At 38.0% G+C, this 25,767-nt stretch overlaps 1 protein-coding gene across 1 annotated transcript in view; it reads right to left on the bottom strand.

Moving 5' to 3' along the window:
* The window catches only part of SUGCT (succinyl-CoA:glutarate-CoA transferase), a 737,889-nt gene that overhangs the window by 694,855 nt on the left and 17,267 nt on the right, over nt 1-25,767 (bottom strand). The window contains exons 2-6 of the mRNA XM_039237988.1: nt 22,302-22,353; nt 21,597-21,670; nt 19,620-19,705; nt 18,291-18,341; nt 10,461-10,581 (exon numbers count right to left, since the gene is read on the bottom strand). Of these exons, the coding sequence (XP_039093919.1) occupies nt 10,461-10,581; nt 18,291-18,341; nt 19,620-19,705; nt 21,597-21,670; nt 22,302-22,353 (384 nt within the window). The remainder of the gene's footprint in view (nt 1-10,460; nt 10,582-18,290; nt 18,342-19,619; nt 19,706-21,596; nt 21,671-22,301; nt 22,354-25,767) is intronic.

The following is a 25,767-nucleotide window of genomic DNA, read 5'->3' on the forward strand; positions in this document are numbered from 1 at the left end:
GAAGAAAGTATCACCTTCCATCTCTCTCTCTCTCTTTCCCTCTCTCTTTCTCTCTCTCTCTCTCTCTCTCCAGGTTTCCAAAGACAGGCCCAAGTTGGGGAAAGGGAACAGCCATAAATTCCACAGGAGTCTTAAGTTATGATTTTAGATTGAGCTGGACTTTTAATATTTTACATGAAACAACCAGGAAAAACATCTATAGGACTTGCCTGGGATGTCATCCATGAGCAATGAAAATGAGTCAAGACTGCAGGTTGCAGAGGTAAAGTGGGAGAGAATAAAGTTTCTGCTTACACTCCACTGAGTCCAACTTGAACAACACATCTGTTATATGTGTGAGGGTAAAAATAAGTATTTAAAGATAAAAAGGTTATTCCCTTTGGGGATAAAATAAAGGCATAAAATCCCTTTCTGGAGCCAGTCCACATCTACAGACAAAATATAATCTCAGTCCTCAGCTTTATGGGCTGTGTTTTGAAATCTTGTATTTATGTGCTAAGTTTCTCTTCCCCTGCAGAGATGGTGTCATTATTTGTTTAAATAACGAGTTTGGTATGAAATGGTAAATATGTCAAACCACACTTTTGCTGGGGATCACTGACTATAAAGTTGGACAGATGGCCACAATACTCTGAATTTCTGGAGGAAAAAACACTTCCTGAGAGGACAGGGTGCAACTGAGACATTCATAATTCAGAACAGTAGTTTCCAATTATTTTGACTATAAGGGCCCCTTTAATGTCGTATCCATATTGATGATTTATCCAATCTACAAATGATGCTTACTGCCATGTGAATGCCATGGGAACTAAACTGGACTACAGTTTTTAGAGGTGGAAAAAAAAAAAACTTGCCCATTGTTATTCCATTTGACTTAATTCTGAGTCTTTCTCATCTTTCCTTCCTTCCCTTCTTTCTCCCATCCTCCCCTCCCTCATCCACTCCTCCCTCATCTCCTTCTTTCCTTCTTTATCCCCCCTTCAAAATTTTGGTGGATTTACAGTCCAGGCAGGCTTCTAATTATTCTTTTAAAGAGATGTGGTTATGCAGTGAATATGCAGAAAATGATGAGAATATATATATATATATATATATATATATATATATATATATACACACACACAGACTAACTCACTCAGGAAGAATCCAACCGCAGCACTGTTTGTTTTGTGTTGCTGTTGCCATGATATGAATGTTGGATGCAGTTGCAGATGATTTGCCTTATCCATTTGGGCTCACCCCTCTCGGCTATCAACTCTGAAGCACTATGGAAGCATGGTGATTTCTTCAGCAATCTACAGAAATTTCATCATAATAACTACTCTCTGAAACATGAACTTTATTTCGACATCCAGTTTTTTGTCACTTTTCTGAACAGCTTCATGAAAATATAACTTATACAGCATTAAATCCACCCACCATAAGTACATAAATCAATAGAGTTTTACAACCATCGCCACAGTCTAAAAAGTCTCCTCATGCTCATTTGCAGTTAATCCCCTGCTCGCAGCTCCAGCCTTAGGCAACCACTGATCTGCTTTCCAGCTTATAAATTTGTCTTTCCTTAGCCATTTCACGTCAATGGAATCAGACAATACCTAGTCTTTCACATCTGGCCTTTTTCACGCAGCTTGATGTTTTCTGAGGTTCATCCATGCTGTAGTATGAATCAGTACTACACTCCTTTCGACAGCCGAGTGGATCACGCTCTTTATCGTAGGTCTCAAGCCCTAGCCAAAGCCAAAGCTCATGTCGCTTTTCTCCTGTCCTTCTTTCGTGAACTAATAAGGTTACCATAGATTTTGAACGTTGACCTGTCCTGCATTCCTGGGATGAATCCCACTCGATTGTGATGTATTGTCATTTTATACACTGCTGGATTCAATCTGTTCATATTTTGTGGAGAATTTTTGCTTCCTTGCTCATGAGGGACATTGGTCTTTGGTTTTCTTTTCTTGAAATGTCTTTAGTTTGGAATCAGGGTAATGCTGGCCTCATGAAATGAGTTTGGAAGTATTCCCTCCTTTTCTATTTTCTGGAAGGTAGAACTGATAGCACTTCTTACTTAGTGTTTGGTAGAATTCACCATGAAACTATCTGGGCCTGAAGTTTTTTTTCTAAAGGGTTTTTAACTAAAAATTTAATGTCTCTAATAGATACAGCACAATTCGCATTCTTTTCTCTTGAGTGAGTTTGGTATTTTGTGTCTTTTAAGGCTTTAGTCTATTTCATCTCAACTTTTTAATTGTGAGCATAGAGTTATTTGTAATATTCTGTTGATATCCTTTCAATGCCTCTGTTGTCAGAGGAGTGATGGCCCTTCTTTCATTCCTGACACTGGTTAACTTTGTATCTTCTCTCTTTTTATCTTGGTCAGTATGACTACAAGTTTACCAGTTGTGTTTTGTTTTTGTTTTTTTTGAGTATAGTTGACACAAGATGGTACATTAGCTTTAGGTGTACAGCATAGTGATTCAACGTCTCTACACAAGTGTCGCTACCTTCTGTCACCATGCAATGCTATTACGATAGTGTTGATTATTTTCCTTATGCTGTGCCTTTTATTCCCATGACTTATTCGTTGCATAACTGGAAGCCTGTATCTCCCACTCCCCTTCACCTATTTTGCTCATTTCCCCACTCCTGGCAACCATCAGTTTGTCCTCTGCATTTCTAGGTCTGATTCTGCTTTTTGTTTCTTTATTCATTTGTTTTGTTTTTTAAACTCCACATATGAGTGAAATCATATGGTGTTTGTCTTTCCCAGATTTATTTCACTTAGCATCCATGATATCATAAATGGCAGAGCTCATCCTTTTTTATGGCTGTGTAATTCAATGTCCAATGTTTATAATGAAGTTCCTTGGTGACTTAATCAGTATTTGATTTCTACTTAAGATTATTTTTAATGTAATTTGGAACATACCCCTCTACTGCTTGACTCTTTCCCATTAGGCCATGGCACTTGCACCCTTATATAGTGTCTTGTCAACATTCTGGTTATTTTTGGTATTTCAAGCGCATTGGCATTCTCTTAGGCCTTTAAAGGTATCTTGGTCCTTCCTACCTCAGGGCCTTTGCATATGGTTATTAACGCTGCCTGAAAATTGCTCCTCCCCTTCATCCTTGAATGGCTGGCTCTTACTCATATTTTAGGTCTACTAAATGATAACTCCCCAGAAAGGCCTTTTCTGACCATACCATTTACACTCTGCATCCCTTCCTTTATTAATATCTGTCACAGTACCTTGTTTGATTCTTTCATAACAACACAATTTATTAGCACATGCCATAGTATTTTTTTTAACTTCCTCATAAAATGTCTCTAACACTAGGCTGTAAGCTCCTTAAAGGCAGAAATCATGTCAGCATCGTTCACCCTGTACACTCAACACCTCAACACAGCCAGGCAGCACAGAAGCTCAAGAAATATGCGTTGGAGGGGCACCTGGGTAGCTCAGTCAGTTGCGCAGCCGATTCTTGATTTCAGCTTGGATTGTAATCTCAGGGCCATGGGATCAAGCCCCACATCTGGCTCCATGCTGGGTGTGGAGCCTACTTGAGTTTTCTCTCTCTCTCTCTCTCTCTCTCTCTCTCTCTCCCTCCCTCTCTCTCTCTCACTAGCTCTTTCCCTCACCAAAATTAAAATAAATTTTTAAAAAGCAATATGAGTGGGAGGAGGAAGACAGAAGAAAGGAAGGGAGGGAATTATTTGGGCATTTCTGGATCTTTTGTGTCAAACATAAAAGGGTAAACAGAATAACAAATACACATGCTTATTTGGCAAACAGGTTGAAGTCTTGTGTCTTGTGGCCCTTCCCTGTTGCATATCCCTTCCTCTCCAGTTGCCAGGGGTAATCATTCCCTTAAAGTTACTATTTTCACTACCATGCATGTCTTTATATTTTAACCACATTTAAGTGAATTACTAAATATATATATATACAATTTTTAATATTTTTAACTCTGCATAAATAGCATTATCCTGCATATCAGCTTTTGTAGCTTGCTTTCTTCACTGAATTTTATGTTTGGAAAATTCATCTAATTCATTGTATGCTGTTCCAACTTATTCTTTCCACTGCTTAATAGTATCCCATTATATTACACATTTATCCATTTTCCCAGTGAAATACACTTCACCTCATATTTTCACCTGTTGGCTATTACAGACAATGCTGCTGTGAACATTCTCCATGTCCCCTCATGCACATATTCAAGATCTTCTATAGGCTAATACCTAAAGGTGGAACTGGAGATAATCGGGTAGACATGGACAATCTCAAAAGAGCTTGCCAAATTGTTTCCAACACAGATATCGTTTTCCAACATGGCTATCAGTCATCCAGCGATGTTCATGGATTCCTCTGCCTTATCCACACTTGGTAGTGTCAGACTTTTAAATGTCTGCCAATCTCTTCAGTGTGAAATGGAATATTATTTCTGTTTTCATTTGCATTGGTCTAAAAGCAACTGAGCCTGAGTAACTTTTTATAGCCAGTCAGGTTTCCTTTTCTAGAGATTGCCCATTTTTCTGCTGAATTGTTTCTTTTTTCTATTTGATTTTAAGGAATTTTTAATATATTATGGTTATTAAACCTTTGTCAGTTATCTTCCAAGGGCCTGTGACTCATCTTCTTGCTTTTATATGGTGGCTTTTTATGCACAAAAGTTTTCATTTTAATAAATAGTGAAGTTTGTCAATCTTTTCCTTTGTAGTTTATACTTTTCATATGTTGTCTATAAAATTCTTCTCTCCCCTAAGGTCATAAAGATGTTTGTTTTCCTATATTGTTTTCTAAAAGTTTTAAAGTTTTACTCTTTCTATTTGGTGTATAAATTGACCTGGAACATTATTTTATTATACAGAATTAACTAAGGTTTATTCAATTTTTATCTTTCCCCATAAGGATAACCAATGTTCTACCATCAATTATTGTATATTCTATTCTTTAATGATTTATAGTATAAACCCTAAGAAAAGACATGTTTCCATATATATGCCCACATATTTTCAAGCTCTCTATTCTGTTCCATTGGTGCATTTCTTTATCCTTGTACTAATACCATACCATCTTATTATCATGGGTTGCATGTCTTTATATCTAAAAGGGCAAATCTGCCTAACAGGTTCTTCCTTAAAACTGTCTGAACTATTCTTAGTTTACAAGTAGAGCACTCGGACTTTTTCTATTTAAAATTTAAAAATGGGTCTAAATCTCTAAAATATTCTCTCTGATATGAGTCCTGAGGTCCCTCATGAGTACCCATCCCCAAGTGAATTCTGTAATCTGTCCATACAAGGACAGAGATTAAGAAAATGCCATGGCCGGGGGGGGGGACGGGGGGGACGGGAGGAGGGATGGGAGGGGTGGCACCTGGCTAACTCAGTAGAGCTTACAACTCTTGATCTCAGGTTTGTGAGTTCAAGCCCCATGATGGGTGTAGAGATTACTTAAAAATAAAATCTTGAGCTTCTGCACAGCCAAGGAAACAACCCGGAAAATTAATAGGCAACCAACGGAATGGGAAAAGATAGTTGCAAATGACCTATCAGATAAAGGGTTAATATCCAGACTCTATAAGGAACTCACCAAACTACATGCCCGAAAAACAAACAACCCAGTGAAGAAATGGGCAGAAGACATGAACAGACACTTCTCCAAAGAGGACATCCAGATGGACAACAGACACATGAAACGATGCTCAGCATCCCTCCTCATCAGGGAAATACAAATCAAAACCACACTGAGATACCACCTCACGCCAGTCAGAGTGGCTAAAATGAGCAAATCAGAGAACTCTAGATGCTGGCGAGGATGTGGAGAAACGGGCACCCTCCTACACTGTTGGTGGGAATGTAAACTGGTGCAGCCCCTCTGGAAAACAGTGTGGAGGTTCCTCAGGAAACTAACAATAGAACTCCCTTATGACCCAGCAATAGCACTGCTAGGAATTTACCCAAGGGATACAGAAATGCTGATGCATAGGAGCACATGTACCCCAATGTTCATAGCAGCACTCTCCACAATAGCCAAAACATGGAAAGAGCCTAAGTGTCCATCAACAGATGAATGGATCAAGAAGATGTGGTTAATCTGTACGATGGAATACTCCATGGCAATGAGAAACAATGAAATCTGGCCATGTGTAGCCACATGGATGGACCTTGAGGGTGTTATGCTGAGCGAAATAAGTCAGGCAGAGAAGGACAAATATCATATGTTTGCATGTATAGGAGGATTAGGAGGAACTTAATGGATGACCAAGGGGGAGAAGAAGGGCGGAAATGGTGGGGGAGAGGGAGGGAGGCAAACCATGAGAGACTCTTGAATGCTAACAAAAACTGAGGACTGATGGATTGGGGGGGGAAGAGGCATGGGCATGGAGGAGGGCACTTGTGGGGATGAGCACTGAGTGTTATGTGGAAACTAATTTGACAATAAACTATTTGTAAAAAAAATAAAAATAAAAAAAAAATAAATTCATTGGAGCAGTGGAAGTGGAAAAAAAAATAAAATAAAATGCTAAAAAAATAAATAAATAAATAAAAATAAAATCTTGAAAGAAAAAAAAAAGAAGATGACACTGGGGAATTCACAAAAATCAAAAGGGACTTTGCAAACCCCTTTCCAAAAAATAATAATTCATTAAAGGTTAAACACAGTGTTCCTACCACAAAATCAGTCTAGTCAATAATATAATGTAATGTTTATCCTTCTAGGAAGAAAGAGTAACGAAGCTGATAATAAGAGAGTAAATATTTTAAAATGTGGTAGAGAGGATTTTTACTGCTAAATTTTTATAATTAATAACATGCTCAGAAGATACAAAGGAAAGTAGGTACAACCCAAAATTAAAGTGTTAAGGAAAATATTACACTTCTAAAAGTATACAGGCGTAGAGAATTGTCACTTAAAAAAACTTTAAAAAATATAAATATGTCCTTTCAGAGATTTTCTCTACCCGCTGGTACAAAGGTAACACTAGTTTTCTCAAAAAGGAATTCCCAGGGACTTATAGCTTTTTAAACACTGCCCCCTAATGTTCACACTCTGAAATGACAGAAGGACCTCGCTAACAAAAATACTCCGGTCCCTCCTCCCTTGTCTAGCATTTCTGTCCTGCAGACCCGGTCTCACAGACTGAGGCAATCTCAACCACACAACTGTCAAAGTGCATTCAAGTAAACCTCACAACCATTCTAAGATTACTCTCATCAGCAATAAGGCCAACATGTGAGTGAGAACTGATTATTTGGGCTTGGACAGCACTGACAGAGCAGCAATGCCCCTGGGAAACATCAGGAAAGTCTAGGATCCCATCATAACATGTGCAACTTTAGACTGATCTAATCAGTCTTATTAAAAAATATCAAAACAAACACTGATTACCAAGAATATCGAACTTTAAAAAAAAAGAGAGATGGCCCTTACTTTATATACACACAAATTCATGACTCATAAATGACCTTTGCTTCCAAAAGAATCTGTGGAAATTGACTCCCTGAGCAAACTTGTTCATGACTTCCACCACTGCAAATATGATTAACAACAAATGAAAGAGAAGAGCAAGGATATGTTATTCTCAAGTCAAGCTGGTCAGTGTCTCGTGGTCGCAAAGTCCATGCCATTACTTACCAGTGATATATGTCTAAGTTTGGAAAGCATAGGGGCACTACACATTCAGTCAGCAGGCCTGGGTTTTAACCCATCTGCCATTAAACAGCTGTGTGACCAGAGGTCCCTTAGACGTTCTGGACCTGTCTCTTTATCAGGAAACAAAGGAGAATGAACTATATGGACGTCATTCTAATGAATGTCAGGAGATGGGGATGTAAAGGATTATAGAATTATGGAAGGTGTTCTTTCAGACCCCAACTGCCTCTCCTCATCACTTCCTTATTCCCCCATCCATATCACTGAACAGCATATGAAATCCCCATTCCCCTCATAGCTGAGAACTTCTGAATTCTATATTTTATCCCCAAGGCTCTCTGCCCACTAAAATGTTAATACAGGATCTGAGACCTGGACGAAAACACAGAGATTCTCTAATCACAAGCCCAGGCCCAGAAGAACTCTTGGCTGTAACCAGAGTTAGTTACAGTATGTGGAATTCTGAGAATCCCCACATGGATTAGCATTTTGTTAGGCTCGGGGATGTGACAAAATACATTATTATTCCCAATCTTTACCCCTCTTGGAATCCACGCCTTGCCATGTGACTCCATGGTTCCTGCCACGTAGAGTAGAATATATTTCAACCATGCACTGGTAGTGGCCTTTGGTCATATAACTTGCCTTGGCCAAAGGAATGTAAGCAAATTATATGTGGGCACATACTTTAAATATGCTTGTGAAGCTGGGCTTGTTCTCTCTATGCTTGCCTTTTACTATGAGAAGACGCATTCGGTAGCCACTAGTCCAAGGATTATAAGAGACATGGAGAACAGGCCAGGCCCCAACCTAAAACTTACAGCCCAATCTAACCAGTATAGATCAGCTGAATCTCAGCCAACCCAAATTCATGGAAATGAGAAATACTTACTGTCAAACGAGATTCTGCATTTACTAATTACATAGCATTTTTAGGATAACAGGATAATTCAGAAGATAAAATTTTACCTATTTTAATAATTCAGAGCTCAACATTTCCATTGGACTGTGATAATTTAGGGAAAAATCTGTCCTTATCTCTGACACATGTAAATATTGACATACAGATACAAAAATGAAAGTGTGATTACAGGTCTATAAAACAGTACATCTAAGAAAGAGCCAGACCTAGTGGCAGAGTCATCTACTATGTACAGACTCCATCTCTCATGCTGATTCAGTAGAGAAGTTAATGATCATTGGGCCCTGCATCCTCTCTAAAATAATATCAACCAAACATTGCAGTAAGAGCCTAATTTATATGAATATAACACCACAAGATTATGCTGTGAAAAGCACTATTTACACTAAAGTAATATGTCACAGTCAAAGTATTACTGTATCCCAATCGACCCAAATGCATAGAAACAGGAGGATCTTGGTTATTGTAACTTTACGACTAACAGATATTTTTAGTCCTGTCACTCTTCAACTCCCTCTACCATGACTACCCTAATTCATGCCACCAACATCTCCAGCCTGGACAAGTTTAATAGCTTCACGTCTGTTCTTCCACTTCTACCCTTGTCTTCTACAGCCTAGTCTCAACACAGTAGCTAAGCTCATCCTTTAAACAACAAAAAAATGTCAGATCATACCATTCTTCTGTGCAAAACACTCCATTAGCGTATACGCTTATTCAGAATAAAAGCCCAATTCCTTAAGTAAGAGTCACCCTCAACTCTTCATGATCATGCTAACCAACATCTCCCTGATTTTCTTCTGATTACATTTCCCTTTGGCTCACTCTGCCTCACCCATCCTTGCTGGTCCTCAAACATGCCCAGCACATTCCTGCCTCAGGTCCTTTACACTTGCTGTTTTCCCTTCCTGAAACCATCTTTGCCAATATCTATATGATTCACTCCTTTACTTCATCCAGGTCTCTGCTCAAATGTCACCTTATCAAGGGAAACTTCCCTTACCTGAAAGCATAAAATAACTCCTTCTCACCTCATACCCCTTGCCTTACTTTATTTCTCTTTTGCCCTTATCACTACTGGGCTCAATTATAAAAAACAAAAACAAAAGATTGTGTTTATTTATTTACTATCTATCTCCCTAACCTATAATGCAAACCTCAATGAAAGCATAAATATGTGTTATTTAGTGCTATATCCCAGGACCTTAGAATACTGCTTGGCAAATCATAAGCCTGCAGTAAATATTTAGTAGATGAATGAAGACTGAAACTATTATGAAGTTTTCTGACAAAAACTATTAATGTAACTTGGAATTTTGAGAGCCACGTCTCTATATTGCTTCCCTAATTATTAGTTACTTGCTTATAAAATAAGAAAACTTAACTAATATAATGACTTTTTTCCTTTGGACCTAAAACACAGACACACACACACACACACACACACACACACACACACACACACACACCATTAACCAGCTAAACAATGTGGAAGATTTTATATAAAGCACTCTTTTCCTTCATCTGGCTTAACACTTTTGAATATATTAAAGGGATATGTTGAGCTCCTATGCTATCTTAAGGCCAATTAATATTTCACCTATAATTCTATGTATTAATTAATAACAGTACTTTGTAAATGTTTATAAAATATCAGCAGAAAAATGGGCAAAAAACTACAGATGTACAGTACAAGAAGAAATTCAAACAGCCAGTCAATGCATGAAAATCTTCATTTAGGTTAATGTTCTTTAACGATGAGTTAGGGGGCGAGGGTGAGGGAGAACAAAATCACTTCAGGAAAGCCAACACTAGCAAGAGGTTTCTTACACAGATAACTGGAACATCTACTCACTGGGGAGACTGTAGGGTACAGATACCTGTGATGGAGCAATAGATGATGTGAGGAGCAATCTTGTCTATATCTTCATATCCTAGGCCCATTGCAGACAGTTTGCCAGGGACATAGTTTTCCACAAACACATCACAAACAGCTGCAAGCTGAAGAAAGAGGTGAAGATGAGTCAGACTTCTTCAGGGACCTTCCAGACTTTCAACAAGCCCCCACATGACACAATTCTAATTTCAGTAAACACAGTTGATCCTCACTTTGTAAAAGTCCAGAAAAACCACAGGAAAAGTAGAATTACAAAGTAGAATTAAATAATCATAAAGGCTCTGGTCAATGACTTGAGGTATTACTGCCAATAAAACAATGGCCATTAAAATATTTGGTAAATACTGTGGCGTTATGTGGATTCTGCTTATGTTAAATGTAAGAAATATCCAGGTTACGTGGCCCCAACATATTCTCAGAAGTTTCAGGAGGAAAGCTAAATATATGTATTAAAATATATTAAAAACATCTTCTAAACCCTTTACAAAAAACTAAATATGATGTTTTTCACTACTCTCCACAGTCACTATGTAATACTCCTCATTATAACCTGAACATATAGGTGGTTAATACATGTAAACATGATTCACAAATGTCTTCATACTTTTCAGATGCTTCCTTTCCAAAGAGTTCTAATTGTATTTAATGAATCATTTGAATATATATGTGTATATATATATATATATATACTTATACACACACACATATATATGTGTATCACATATATATACATATATATATATATATATATATATATATTTAACTAAACTAGTCAGAAACATGGCCCAGATTTTGATTCTCAGATCATGGCAAACAGAATTAGAATTAGAATTGCTCCACCAGCAAGCCAGCCAGGTGCCCCTATTACAGTAATTCTTGAACATATCCAAGTGTCTAATAACTATTCAACAATTATGTAATTGCCATGTTGCCATAGATTTAAATATATACACACATACAAACTAATGTAATAGAATACGACTCTAAATAAAAGATGGGCAAACTTTTTCCATAAAAGGCCAAACAGTAATATTTCAGCCTTTGCAGGCCACATACATTCCCTGTCAGATATTCTTCTTTATTTTCCTTTAGCAATCTTTAAAAATGTATAATCCATTCTTAGTTCTTAGTCCAAGGGCCATACAGAAACAAACCTGATCTGCCCACATTATCTACAAACCTCTGCTCTAGATTAAAAACATGGAATTAGCATCAACTTTAGATGGAAACACATAAATAAATTGAATGCCTGTCTGTTACTGTGTCACAGAGTTTGGAATATATACATGGAATTGTCAGACTTAACAAAATTTGGAGGGGAGAGTATCTCAGGAAACATCTCAAGGAAATAAGCTGTCATCCTTCAGAGCTCCTGAAGCAGCGGCACCAGAGGCCAGGTGAACACTTCTCTGGAGAGGAATGATAATATATTAAGATATAGGACAGAGATAGAAAGGTTGAAGTATGCACTCCAAATCTCAAGCCATATAGGCATCGTTCCAAATTTCAGGTACCAATTAACATTTGAGCTGCTTGTAAGCAACTCCATGCAGGGAGAGTCCCAATAAAGATACACTTACTTATTTTTTTTTAATTTTTTAATTTTTTTAATGTTTTATTTATTTCTGAGAGAGAGACAGCATGAGCAGAGGAGGGTCAGAGAGAGGGAAATACAGAATCTGAAGACAGGCTCCAGGCTCTGAGCTGGCTGTCAGCACAGAGCCCGACACGGGGCTCAAACCCACGAACCATGAGATCATGACCTGAGCCAAAGTCGGACGCTTCACTGACTGAGCCACCCAGGCGCCCCTAGACGCACTTACTTATTTATTGTTAATGATTCTACCAAGTACTGCTTGCTTAGGGATTTGGAGGAAGGGGGGATGTTTGTATTAAATAAAACAAAAAGGTACACTTTAATTTATTGCACAAGTTTTTCTGAGCCTCTATTTACTATTGACAAGATACTCCTGCAGGCTGCAAAGAAAACAAACTACTTCAAACACAGCTAGGCTTCTACACTGGTCATCTCTTGTTGCATATATTCTGCATGGCCCACTATATAGCACTTTATGCAAATAACATTTAATGAATTATTTAATTTTTAAAAACCTTGTGTGGGTTCCTCAAGAAGTTAAACACAGAATTACCATATGACCCAAACACCACTCCTAGGTATATACTCAAAAGAACTAAAATCAGGGATCTGAACAGATACTTGTATGCCAGTGTTCAAGACAGCACTATTATTTGCAATAGCCAAAAGGTAGAAATAATCCAAGTGTCCATCAGCAGACAAATGTATCCATCCTTAAAGTGGAATATTAGTCATTAAAAAAGAATGAAGTTCTGATACATGCTAGAACATAGACAAACCTTCAAAACATTAGCTAAGTGAGGGGCACCTGGATGACTTAGTTGGTTAAGCGTCCAACTTCTGCTCAGGTTATGATCTCACGGTACATGAGTTTGAGCCCCGCATCAGGCTCTGGCTGACAGCCCCAAGCCTGGAGCCTGCTTGAGATTCTGTCTCCCTCTCTCTGCTCCTCCACCACTCTATCTCTCTCTCTTTCTCTCTCAAAATTAAACAAACATTAAAACACAATTTTAAATGGGCGCCTGGTTGGCTCAGTCGGTTAAGCGTCCGACTTCAGCTCAGGTCATGATCTTGCAGTTCGTGAATTTGAGCCCTGCATTGGGCTCTGTGCTGACAGCTCAGAGCCTAGAGCCTGCTTCAGATTCTGTGTGTGTCTTTCTCTCTGTTTCTCCCCCTCTCACACTCTGTCTCTCTCCCTCAAAAATAAACAAATAAAAACTTTTTAAAAAATTATGCTAAGTGAAATTAATCAGACATGAAAATAAAAAAATATTGTATAATTTCACTTATATAAAATACAATAGGCAAATCCATAGAGACACAAAGTAGATGAGAGATTATCAGGGGCTGGAGGAAGTGGGAAGTGGAGTTATTAGTTAATGGATACAGTTTCTGTCTGGGGTGATGTAACAGTTTAGATATAGATAGCAGTGGGGCACCTGAATGGCTCAGTTGGTTAAGCATCTGACTCTTGATTTTGGTTCAGATCATAATCTCATGGTTCGTGAGTTCAAGCCCCACATCGGGCTCTGCACTGACAGCTTCAGAGCCTGCTTGAGATTCTCTCTCTCCCTATCTCTGTCTCTCTTCCCTTCCCCTGCTCACTCTCTACCTCTTTATCTCAAAATAAATAAAACATTTAAAAAAAATAGTAGTGCTGATGGCACAACATTATGAATATATTAATGCCACTGAACTATGTACTTAAAAATGGTTAAAATGGAAATTTTTATGTTCTATATATTTTACCACAATAAAAAATGTTTATGCAAAGTATTTGTATTTTTAGACTTCTAAGGAATTCTAAAGCATATCTCAATCTACATAAAGTATCCAGATGGACTACAAATTCACTATTTCAATAAGACAAGGAAATAAATATAATAAGTTATTTTAATAGAAAAGCATTAAAAATATTTTAAGCAACAAAAAAAGCAGATTGAAAAACAATATACATGGTACTATTTCATGTTTTGGGGGAAAATGAGTATACAAGGATTTAAAGAGATTGGATATCATATACTAAAATATTAATTTTCTTTGCATGAACTTATATTATTTCTTGTGACATGAAAAAGAATTGTTAACTAAAAAGAGCTGTGCTCAGAGTACCATGTAGGCTGGTTCTACAACACTATAAGAAAAATACAGAAAAGTTGAGTTTAAGAGCTAAACATTTCTACTAATAAAGATTGACAGTAGTTTATTATGATTACCCAAGAAATCAATATGTATACATTTTGATATTTATTAAGAAACACCCCTAGAAAAGTTTATAGGGCAGAAATTATTCCTTTCTCCATTTTATAAATATTTATTGAAAAGTTTATAGGGCAGAAATTATTCCTTTCTCCATTTTATAAATATTTATTGTAAAATATGTACTAGCCACTTACTAGATACTGATTCCAAGTTGTTCTGTCATTGACCATATTCTCTCTCCGTCTCTGTTTTAGGATATTCACCCATTTCAAGATTATGTCTGTTTCCTACAGCTTTAGCTAATCATTCGTAAATATTCTAAGAGAATAATGCAAAAATCAGAGCCATCAGAAATGAGCTCCACTCTAACTACAAGTATTACATGTGACAGTTGCCTCAGTGGGGACCAAATGTTCACTGCATTTCCCAGAAACAATGATATGCCAGGAAATAAAGGGAGAAAAGAAGATTGGTTCCCAGTTTTACTGGTATCATCACCTCTTCCTCATCTAAGTGCTCACAAATCATCTAAAAAAATCTATTCTAGAATCTGGCCCAGAATAAAAAGCAAGCACAATTTTGTATGAGTTAGAGAACCTACTATCTTTTTACTTTCTGAAAGGGGATTTAAAAAAAAATTCTTCTGTCTAGTCACAGAGTAAATAAGAACTAAAGTTAATTTGAAATATAGAGTATCTAGGGGCACCTAGGTGGCTCAGTCGGTTGAGTGTCCAGCTTCGGCTCAGGTGATCTCTCGGTTAGTGAGTTCGAGTCCCATTTTGGGGGCTCTGTGCTGACAGCTTGGAGCCTGGAGCCTGCTTCAGAATCTGTGACTCCCTCTCTCTCTGCCCATCCCCTACTCATGGTCTGTCTCTGTCTCTCAAAAACTAAAAAATGTTAAGAAAAATTTTTTTTAAATATGGAGTATCTAATTCTTTATTAGATATAATTTAAAAACAGCCTAGAGATCAGAAATAGAGAAAGTGACAACAATAGTTTAGCCACATTTTTATGAATAAAGAAACCATAAAGTAATCTTTTAAGTGTTATATTAAAGAATATACTTGCTAGTAAGAAATTGTATTCTGAAAGATTTAAGTGCAAAGCTTCATGATATCTCACTTTAAAATAGCTCAAACACACACGCACACACACACATACACATAGATAGGAATATATATATAAATGAGCAAATATAGCAAAATATTAAAATTATTACATCTAGGATAGGGTTATTGAAAGTTCATTATACTATTCTTTCAACTCTTCTCTACATTTGAATTTTTCATGATGAAACGCTGAAAGAAAATAAAAGCCATGACATTGGGGCACCTCGGTGGCTTAGTCAGTTAAGCATCCAACTTTTGCTTAGGTCATGATCTCGCGGTTCATGGGTTCGAGCCCCGCGTCGGGCTCTATGTTGACTGCCAGCTCAGAGCCTGGAGCCTGTTTCAGAGTCTGTGACTCCCTCTCTCTCTGACCCTCCCCTGCTCACGCTGTCTCTCTCTCTCTCCTAGAAATAAATTTTTTTTTAAAATTTTAAAAAAGAAAAGAAAAGCCATGACATTGCTCTATGGAGCATTATCTGCACACAATATGGATATTGTGACTGCTGACTAGAATTATTTGAAATATAAATGATGGGTTAGAAAGTTATCAAATCATATTGCCATGAAATACCAGGCTCTGCATAGATTTTCTAGGCAGAGTTTTGTTTTTTGCACAAGCTGTTTTTGGTTAGCTGCGTACAAAGGAGTCATATTTTTTGGAGCTCTCGTGTATCCAGCTGATTGGTTTGTAAGCTCCTTTGGAACCATTTCTGTAACTAAACACATTATGTTAGCAATCATAGCCACCACGGTCTGTATACAGAGGTTGTTTTGCTACTCTTAAGCTAAAAGAGAAATTCATGCCAGAAAGATGAAAAAGACTAAGCAAAAGATAATTTTTCCCCTAGGCAATAAGATACATAACATGAATGGTACAACCAGCAATGGACATGAATAATATCCCCATACAATCTATTTAAGCTTACTATGAGTTGAAATGTACTTTATTATTATCAATCAGATATGAAGAGGAATCAAGCCCATGATGAAGTTTATTTAATGTTGTTACAGTATGGTAGAAGGCTGGCAAGATCCAAGGGGAATGAGAAGCAAGTCCTGGAGATTCATTTTTCTTTGGTCAGAATTACACACGCCCAAAATACTCAAATGTACATTTATGTCTTAGTAGCAAGAGTTATAAACTCTATCTAATACTGCCCTAAGCTCTAATTGAGAAGCTCTAATGAAATTGCGAAGTATGGGATCAATCAAATCTGAAACCTTGACTACTGAGGATAAAATATCAGAATGCTCTGAAATAGAAGCAAATTAGCAGGAGCTATGAACACTGAAGATGAAACTAAGACACAGAACAGAATGAAGAATTGAGGCAAGAACAATTTCCTAAAACAAAATTAAATAAAATCAACTAACCACTGAAAAGAAGATAAAAATGGTCTGAGAATGAAGACAATGGGAATTGGGTCCAAAGTGAGGGTAGGCCATTGCAGAAAAAATAGAGCAGGGCAACAACAATGGAGAAAATTTAGAAAAATCAAACTAAGGTTCAGCTGGAAAAAGAAAACAAAAACAAACAAACATAAGTTATACTGTAGAAAAGATATGTGGAAATAAGGCAGTAAGGTCAGGGCAATTACCACACCTTGTGTTCAAGACATATCTAGTAAACAAAAATTCTATATTTGTTGGATTGACCCATGAGAACCAAAGTGGATGATCACTGATTCTAATCTTAATGATTAAAAGAAGGTATCTTTCGATCAGCCAGATAGATAAGGAAAGTAGCAGGAGAGCAATGATGTCAAAGCTGATGCTTTGATATGAAACAAATTTGGGGATTTGGTTCTCTCCACTAGGTTAGATTTTAAACTTTAACAAAAACGGCAAGCAAGTTTTATCTCACGTGATGAATCCAATGTCATGTGCATCAAGAACAATAATAATAGCTAATACTTAATGAGTACTACGATGGCAGATACTCTTCTATACATTTACACATATCAACTCAATTCTAACAAACTTCACAAGTAGGTACTATTATTATCCCCATTTTACTGGTAAGGAATGAGGGGCAAAAAGATGTTAACTAAAGGGCGCCTGGGTGGCTCAGTCGGGTAAGCTTCCAACTCTTGATTTCAGCCCAGGTCATGATCTCACAAACGTGAGATCAAGCCCCACGTCAGGCTCTGTGCTAAGCATGAAGCCTACTTCGGATTCTCTCTCACCTTCTCTCTCTGTCCCTTCCCTGCTTATTCTCTCTAAATAAACAAACAAACATTAAAAAAAAAAAAGATGTTAAATAACAACCAAAAAATAAACTTAAGTAACCTACAGCAGCCACATAGCTAGTAAGTAGAGAAGGCAGGATTTGAATCTCAGCACTGGAACACTAAGGTGTGCACCCACCATCACACAATCTTGCCTCTCGAGAAAAGATGCTCAGATTAGGTCTGGATACATTAGCCATCTAATAAGGGTTAGAAAAAGCTTGAGCTTTCCTGTGATGTGACCCGGGTTCAAATTCCAGCTCTTCCCTTTACTAGCTATGTGATCTTTGGAGCATCACTTGAGCCCCATGAGAATCATTTCCCTCCCATGAAAATGAGGATTCTAATACTTCATTTACAAATAAAATTCTGAGGATTTGAGGAGATACTGTAAGGAAAGTGCCCAAGCCTAAGATCTGATGTGGAGTAGGGATTCAGTCAATAGTAGTTAGTATTAACTGAACATTTACACAGTGTAGAGAAACATTATACACAACACACAAGAAATTATAAAGCAAATTTTACTTACAATAAAAGTAAAGTTAAATTCCCAAATGGCATTTACAGCAAAATTAGAGATTGCCAATGAAATAAAGTGTTAAAACACTTTTACTCTGATGTTCAAATCCCCAATTACAACACAAGTGATAAGATGCCTTCCATAGAGCATACTGTACCTCTTTAACGATTTTCACCCCTCTTGGATCCTTGATATTAACAGCTATACTCTAAAAATTAAAATATATGTATTAAAATAGTATCATAAGTATTTTTCATATTACTGACAGTTCAATAAGGGAGCCACCCATAGCATAGAGTCTCCTCTTAAAACAAATGTATTTTCCTCATGAAAGAATATTTAAATTATCTTTACTGATTTTATTTGCAATGTAGATTTGTTAGGATGATAGCAAGCACATAACCTCTGGGTTGGGAGTTCTCTCTTGTCCAGCAAGAAAGTAGGACATAGGATTAAAAATGCAAGAGAGGCTAATATCTGGAGGAGACAAGAGCCCCACGTAAGATTCCTTACTCTGTTTTTATTAGGATCAGAAGGCTTACAAACATGGTGATGGACATGCACAAAGAGACAATGAAATCATGAACATTAACTCACTGGTGTGAGGGAAAGGGGGTTTTGATGATATGTGGTGTTAGGGGTTTGGATCAATACAAAACCAAATCCTTGCATGGGGACATGAGGCCCCACCTGTTTACCTAAACTGGCCTAGGAGACAAGAAATACAGAGCATCCTACCTCAAGGTCAACAAGGCACCTTTCCTTTGCTAATTAGCTCCACTCTGGACAACTGCACCCTGCAGTGGTCTACAGCCCTATTTACCTGTTTACCTAATTTGGTCCTTCCTTCCTGTGAAAGCAGCTTTCTGCTGTTGTATTAAGTTGGAGGGCATTTCCACCCTGAATACCTAATCTGGTTTACCTCATCTTGGGAGTTTTCATCCTGAGATTCCCTATTCCTATGTATACCTTTGTCCTATACTGGGGGCCTTTGCCCCGTTTACCTAATCCTATTACTTAATCTTGTTTACCCAAACTTGGGTGTGTACATCCTATGGCTTTCTAATTCTTTATGCCTTGTTAACCCATCAGTGCAAGCTCAGAGAATTCCTAACCTTACTCCCCACAAGCAAGGATTATAGAAAAAAATTTTCAAACAGTAATACCAAGTGTTAAGCAATGAGCAATCTCCAAAAGAATGAAATGTAAAGAATCAAATGATTTCTTTCTCTAATAAAATTATCCCCATTATAAACCATTATAATTTCTCACAAAATATTTTTTAAGTTAGTCGAGAAGGAACATTAGTTTTAAACAAAACTCTATTGTTTCTATTTGGTAACTGATGAATGAATACAATTTCATCTTATTTGAAATATTATTTATATATACAAAAAAGGGTAGAAATGAATGAGCCAAGGGAAATATCTGAAGTTCTGCTAATACAAGAAAATTACACAAAAACCAAAGAAAGAAATATTCTTACTTTTTTATTTCGATTAACACTGAGAAAATAAGTACTTTCGGTCCCCACAAAAGGTGGCCCCCAAGTTCGTGTATCATCACCAGCTCCTGCAAATAATAGTATGTGCTATTAATCTTTACCTCTGAAACATCATGAGACATTCAAATCAACCCATCATATACATTCACAGGTGCCTAAACAAAATCAGCTCAATTCAGTGGAATTGGCAATCTAGAGGGGCCATCAGAAATTGCTGGAACTGTCCAAACTCTACCTGCTCATGTTAATAACAAAATCCTTTCATATCATCTTTCGCTAGAATCCACCCCTAAAAGTCAAAATCCAGAAAGAAATATCCTACTAGCAGTCTTTAGATTTAATAAATGCAAATCTGAAAGAATCATTCTCAATTTCTGACAAGAAAGTTGGTTAGCTCTTTCTGTGTTCCTTGGCATTAAACATAAAAAAATGGTGAGTCTGCAAAAGATTTTTGTTAAATATTATGTAAACAAGAATAATGGTAAGTGAGATTTTATACTAAAATGCTATCTTAAGAACAATGATAAATAAAATAAATCTATAAATCTCTGGGAAATCCCAGAAATAAACCCAAGCATATATGGTCAACTAATATTTAATGACTTAAATAAAATCAGCTAACCACTGAAGAGAAGATAAAAAGAATGGTCTGAGGATGAAGCAATGGCAATTGGGTCCAAAGTGAGGGCAGGCCATTGCAGAAAAAACAGAGCAGGGCAACAGTAATAGAGAAAAATTTAGAGAAATCAAACTAAGTTTCAATTTGACAAGGGAGCCAAGAACACTTAATGAATAAAAAGTTTTTTCAACAAATGGTGTTGCCATAATTGGATATTCACATATAAAAGAATGAAACTGAACCCCTATCTTACACCACACGTCACTCCCAAAAATTAACTCAAAGAAGGGGCGCCTGGGTGGCTCAGTCGATTAAGTGTCCAACGTCAGCTCGGATAGTGATCTCGGGATTCGTGAGGTGGAGGCCTGCATCAGGCTCTGTGCTGACAGCCTCGAGCCTCGAGCCTGCTTCAGTTTCAGTGTCTCCTGCTCTCTCTGCCCCTCCTCCACTCGTGCCCTATTTCTCTCTTTCTCTCAAAAATGAATATTAAAACAATGTTTTAAATTAACTCAAAATGAGTTAACTGAGTTCAAGACTTAACTGTAAGACCTAAATCCATGAAACTCCTAGAAGAAAACAAAGTCCCTTGACATGAGTCTTGGTTAATGATTCTTTTGGATTTGACACCAAAGGCCCAAGCAACAAAATCTAAAATAAACAAGTGAGACTACATCAAACTGAGAAGCTTCTGCACAGCAAAAGAAACCATTTCACTTCGTTGAAGTGAAAAGAAAACTTACACAATGGGAAAAACATATTTGCAAACCATGTAGCTCATAACAGGTTTATACCCAAACATCTAAAGAACTCACACAAGTCAATAGCGAAAAACACAAATAACCCAATTAAAAAATGGGTAAAGGGGGACACCTGGGTAGCTCAGTCAGTTAAGTGTCAGACTGCAGCTCAGGTCATGATCTCATGGTGCCTGGGTTCAAGCCCCATGTGGAGCCTGCTTGGGATTCTCTCTCCCTCTCTCTCTATCTCTTTCTCTCTCTCTGCCCCTTTCCAACTCAAGTTTTCTCTCTCTCTCTCTCAAGATAAAATAAATAGGGGTGCCTGGGTGGCTCAGTTGGTTATCCATCAATCCATCAGACTTCAGCTCAGGTCATGATATCACGGTTCCTGAGTTCGAGCCCCCCATCCAGTGAGTTGGAGCCCTGCACTGGGGTGAGCATGAGCCCTGCTTCGGGTAAGTTCCACTTCTCTCTCTCTCTCCCTCTCACTCTTTCTCTCTATCTCAAAAATGAATAAACATTAAAAAAAATAATTTAAAAAATAAACCTTAAAAAAAACTGTATTAGTTTGTTTCTATGTTTTAAAGGGAGCAATAGCTTTACCTGGTCTTTCCACTTTTATAACTTCTGCTCCAAGATCTCCTAAATTCATAGTAGCAAAAGGTCCCGCCAGAACTCTACAATGTTAACAATGACAAATAATCACCACCTTGAAGATTTTTATGTTAATTCTTTTCTTTCATAGTCCAATAATACAAACAAGCTCATATAATGCTAGTAAGATTTAAAACTGTTAAAACTCTCCAGAATAGCAATTTGACCTTATGTATTAAGACCTTTAAAAAGTATACTGATGCAGTAATTCTACTTCCAGAATTCCATCCTGAGGAAGAAATCCTAAGATTTTCTGAGGCAAAGATTTATGTACAAGGAAGCCTAATTTATAATAGCGAAATATTGGGGTATGAGTAATTAGGTGACAACCATATACTAAAATATCGTCTTACATTTGTGTTGAACTTTTAATGACATGGAAAAATACTCAAAATATAACATCTTTCAAGTGTAAATAAAACTATAATTTAAATGTGGTTCTTATTTTTGCTCATAAAAATTATATATAAATGTGCAGATTAGAAAAAATGCACAAATATTATACTAATGATCTCTTAGAATGATGAAATTATACAATTTTTTCTTTTTTGTTCTCTTTTCTCAAATTTTAATAGTAAGCATTAAAACACAAAAAGTGAATTTTTTTTGAAAGGGAAAATTCAATCACTGAAACATAGATAAGTCAATACAAACCTTGTTAGATCCAGAATTTTTACACCTTCCAGTGGCTTCATATTGTCAGTATCTGTCAAAACACAGAAAATATTTTAAGAGCATTGATGATGATGCCACTAAGCTTTGAAATGGTTTGTTGTACAGCAACAGATAAACAGATACAATGGCTTTTGGCAGAGTGATCCTTTAAAAATGTAAAATGTTTGTCATTCCCCTGCTCAGAATCCTCTAATGGCTTTCTACCACACTTAGAATGAAATCCGACACATGAAACGATGCTCAGCATCCCTACTCATCAGGGAAATACAAGTCAAAACCACACTGAGATACCACCTCATGGCAATCAGAGTGGCTAAAATGAGCAAATCAGAGAACTCTAGATGCTGGCGAGGATGTGGAGAAATGGGCACCCTCCTACACTGTTGGTGGGAATGTAAACTGGTGCAGCCCCTCTGGAAAACAGAGTGGAGGTTCCTCAGGAAACTAACAATAGAGCTCCCCTAGGACCCAGCAATAGCACAGCTAGGAATTTACCCAAGGGATACAGGAGTGCTGATGCACAGGGGCACATGGATCCCAATGTTCACAGCAGCACTCTCCACAATAGCTAAAACATGGAAAGAGCCTAAGTGTCCATCAACAGATGAATGATCAAGAAGATGTAGTATATATATACAATGGAATACTACATGGCAATGAGAAAGAATGAAATCTGGCCACATGTAGCAACATGGATGGAACTTGAGGGTGTTATGCTGAGCGAAATAAGTCAGGCAGAGAAGGACAGATACCATATGTTTGCACGTATAGGAGGATTAGGAGGAACTTAACTGAGGAACAAGGGGGAGAAGAAGGGGGGAAATGGTGGGGGAGAGGGAGGGAGGCAAGCCATGAGAGACTCTTGAATGCTGACAAAAACTGAGGACTGATGGATGTTGGGGGGGAGGAGGGATGGGCACGGAGAGGGGCACTTGTGGGGATGAGAACTGGGTGTTATATGGAAACCAACTTGACAATAAACTATTTGTTAAAAAAAAAAAAAAAAAAGAAAAGAAATCCGACACTTGCCACGGACCCAGCCTGCTCGGGCCTCTGCTGGCTCTCCAGCCATGAGCTCTTTCACTCTCTCCCTCTCGCTCTTCTCCAGCTACATTAGCTTGCTTGCAGTTCCTTGAACACACTGAGCCTATTTCTGTTTTCGAGCCTGTGGCTGAAACACAGATGTACCACCCAGATTCCCCTTCAGAGAAAAGAATTTCTGCCCAACCTGCAAGATGCATGGTTAACTTACAACTCCAGTATTAGTTAGCTTTATCCAGCTCCACCCCAGCTTTCCGCAGCCGAGAGCACCCTGTTCTTGGGATAGCCGTAGGCGTTACTCCCCAATAAATCCTTTGTTCTTCTAACTCTGTCTCAACATCTCCTTTCTGGACAATCCAAGATATGACAGGACCTTTACACCTGCTATTCTCGAGGCCTAGAACTCGTCTGCCATACATTGGCATGACTTGCTTACTTCATTCAAATTTCTGCTCAAACACCAGCCTCAGAGAAACCTTGCCTAATCATCCAATCTCAAACAGTGCCCCTCTGGATCTCAGAATGTTTTAGTTTTCTTTACAACACTTACCATTACCTCACATTACATTATATGTTTGTTTGTTTGTTTATTGTACTGTTGTCTTTTCTCCTAGAATGTAACCTCAATGAAGGCAGGACTTCTCTGTTTTGTGTGTCCACACATAAAACAGTGGCTGGCACATGACAGCTACTCACTAAGAATTAGTGTGAGAAGGTGAGGGAGGAAGGGAGGGAGGGAGGAATTCATATACTTAATACTTAGTATGATCACTGCAATGGACTGAATGCTTATGTCCCCCCAAATTTCGTAAGTTGGAATCCTAACCAGCGATGTTATACTACTAGGAACTGGGACCTTTGGGGGGTAATTAGGTCATGAGGGTGCAACCATCATGAATGGAATTAGTACTCTTATATACGGAACCCCAGAGGCCCCCTTGCCCCCTTTCTGCCATGTGAGGACAACAGGAAGTAAGAGGTCCCCAACCCAGAAGAGGACCTCACCAGAATCCAATCATGCTGGCACTCTGATCTCACACTTCCAGCCTCCAGAGCTGTGAGAAACAAATTTATGTCATATACAAGTCTGTAATAGTCTGGGATAGCAGCCCGAACTTACTAAGATCATGAAAAGAGACCAGAATCGGGGCACCTAGGTGGCTCAGTCAGCTGAGCGTCTGACTCTTGAGTTTGGCTCAGGTCATGATCTCATAGTTCCTGAGTTTGAGCCCCGCATCGGGCTCACGAGTATCAACACAGAGCCTGCTTCAAATTCTTCTGTCCCCTCTCCCTCTCTCCCTCCCGCACACTTGCATGTGCTTGCTCTCTCGCTCTCACTCTCTCTCTCTCTCTCTCTCAAAAATAATAAATATTTAAAAATCAATAAATAAAAGAGACCAGAATCTTCTGGCCCGGTAGCTAATTTTTCTCTCACCTGGACAGGGCTAGAATAGGATGGGAAAAGACACAGTTAAACAAAGACACAGTGAAAACGCTCTGCCAAAGAATTCAATGGGATTTTGGAGGTACAGGTAAGCTTAGCCGATAGAATGGAAAGGAAAATCAGACAAAGGAAAGGAAGCTGAGGAAAATGGCAGGAGAAAAATTACCAGGGAAAAAATTCCATTAACAAGATAGCTAAAGGACTTTTTTCATACTAGGAATAGTTAGCATTAGATTTTAAGTAATATGTGGTACCTCTCCAAAATCATCAAATTAACTCAGTAAAGCCTGGCACAAAGCCAATTATTCTGCATATGGGTTCTGGGGAAAATTTTTAAAAAGAGAGTGAGTTCTGCATCTGAGTTGGAGCTGGGGCAGAGTGAACGGAATAAGCATACGAGGTAGGACATGAGTGAAAGCTCCCATTAAACCACCTTTGTCCCTACTATGTGTTAATCCTTCTATGAAGATACAGTGTGAGAAGCATCATTCCCCTCCTCCTCAAGTATTCCATGATTTGCTGGGGAAAACTGAGGCATACAATTACTATTATGATTAAGAGCACTAACCCTAGGTTCAAATTGTTACTCTACTTACTAACTTGTGACCTTGTTCTACCTTCATTTTCCCATCTGTAAAACAGGGAGAATACTGGTACCTATCTCAAAACGATATTAAAAAGTTAAATGAAGGGCACCATGGTGGCTCAGGCAGTTAAGCATCTGACTTGGACTCAGGTCATGATCTTATGGTTCCTGAGTTTGAGCCCAGCGTTGGGCTCGGTGCTGACAGCTCAAAGCCTGGAACCTGCTTCAGTTTCTGCGTCTCCCTCTCTCTCTGCCCCTCCCCCGCTCATGCTCTGTCTCTGTCTCTCTCTTTCTCAAAAATGAATAAACAGTTAAAACAATAAATGAAACAATGCTTTATAGGCACTTAGCCATGGTGCTCAATAAATGTCAGC

This window comes from Hyaena hyaena, unplaced genomic scaffold (genome assembly GCF_003009895.1).
Source record: "Hyaena hyaena isolate Hyena2069 unplaced genomic scaffold, ASM300989v1 scaffold_133, whole genome shotgun sequence".
Taxonomy (NCBI): Eukaryota; Metazoa; Chordata; class Mammalia; order Carnivora; family Hyaenidae; genus Hyaena; species Hyaena hyaena.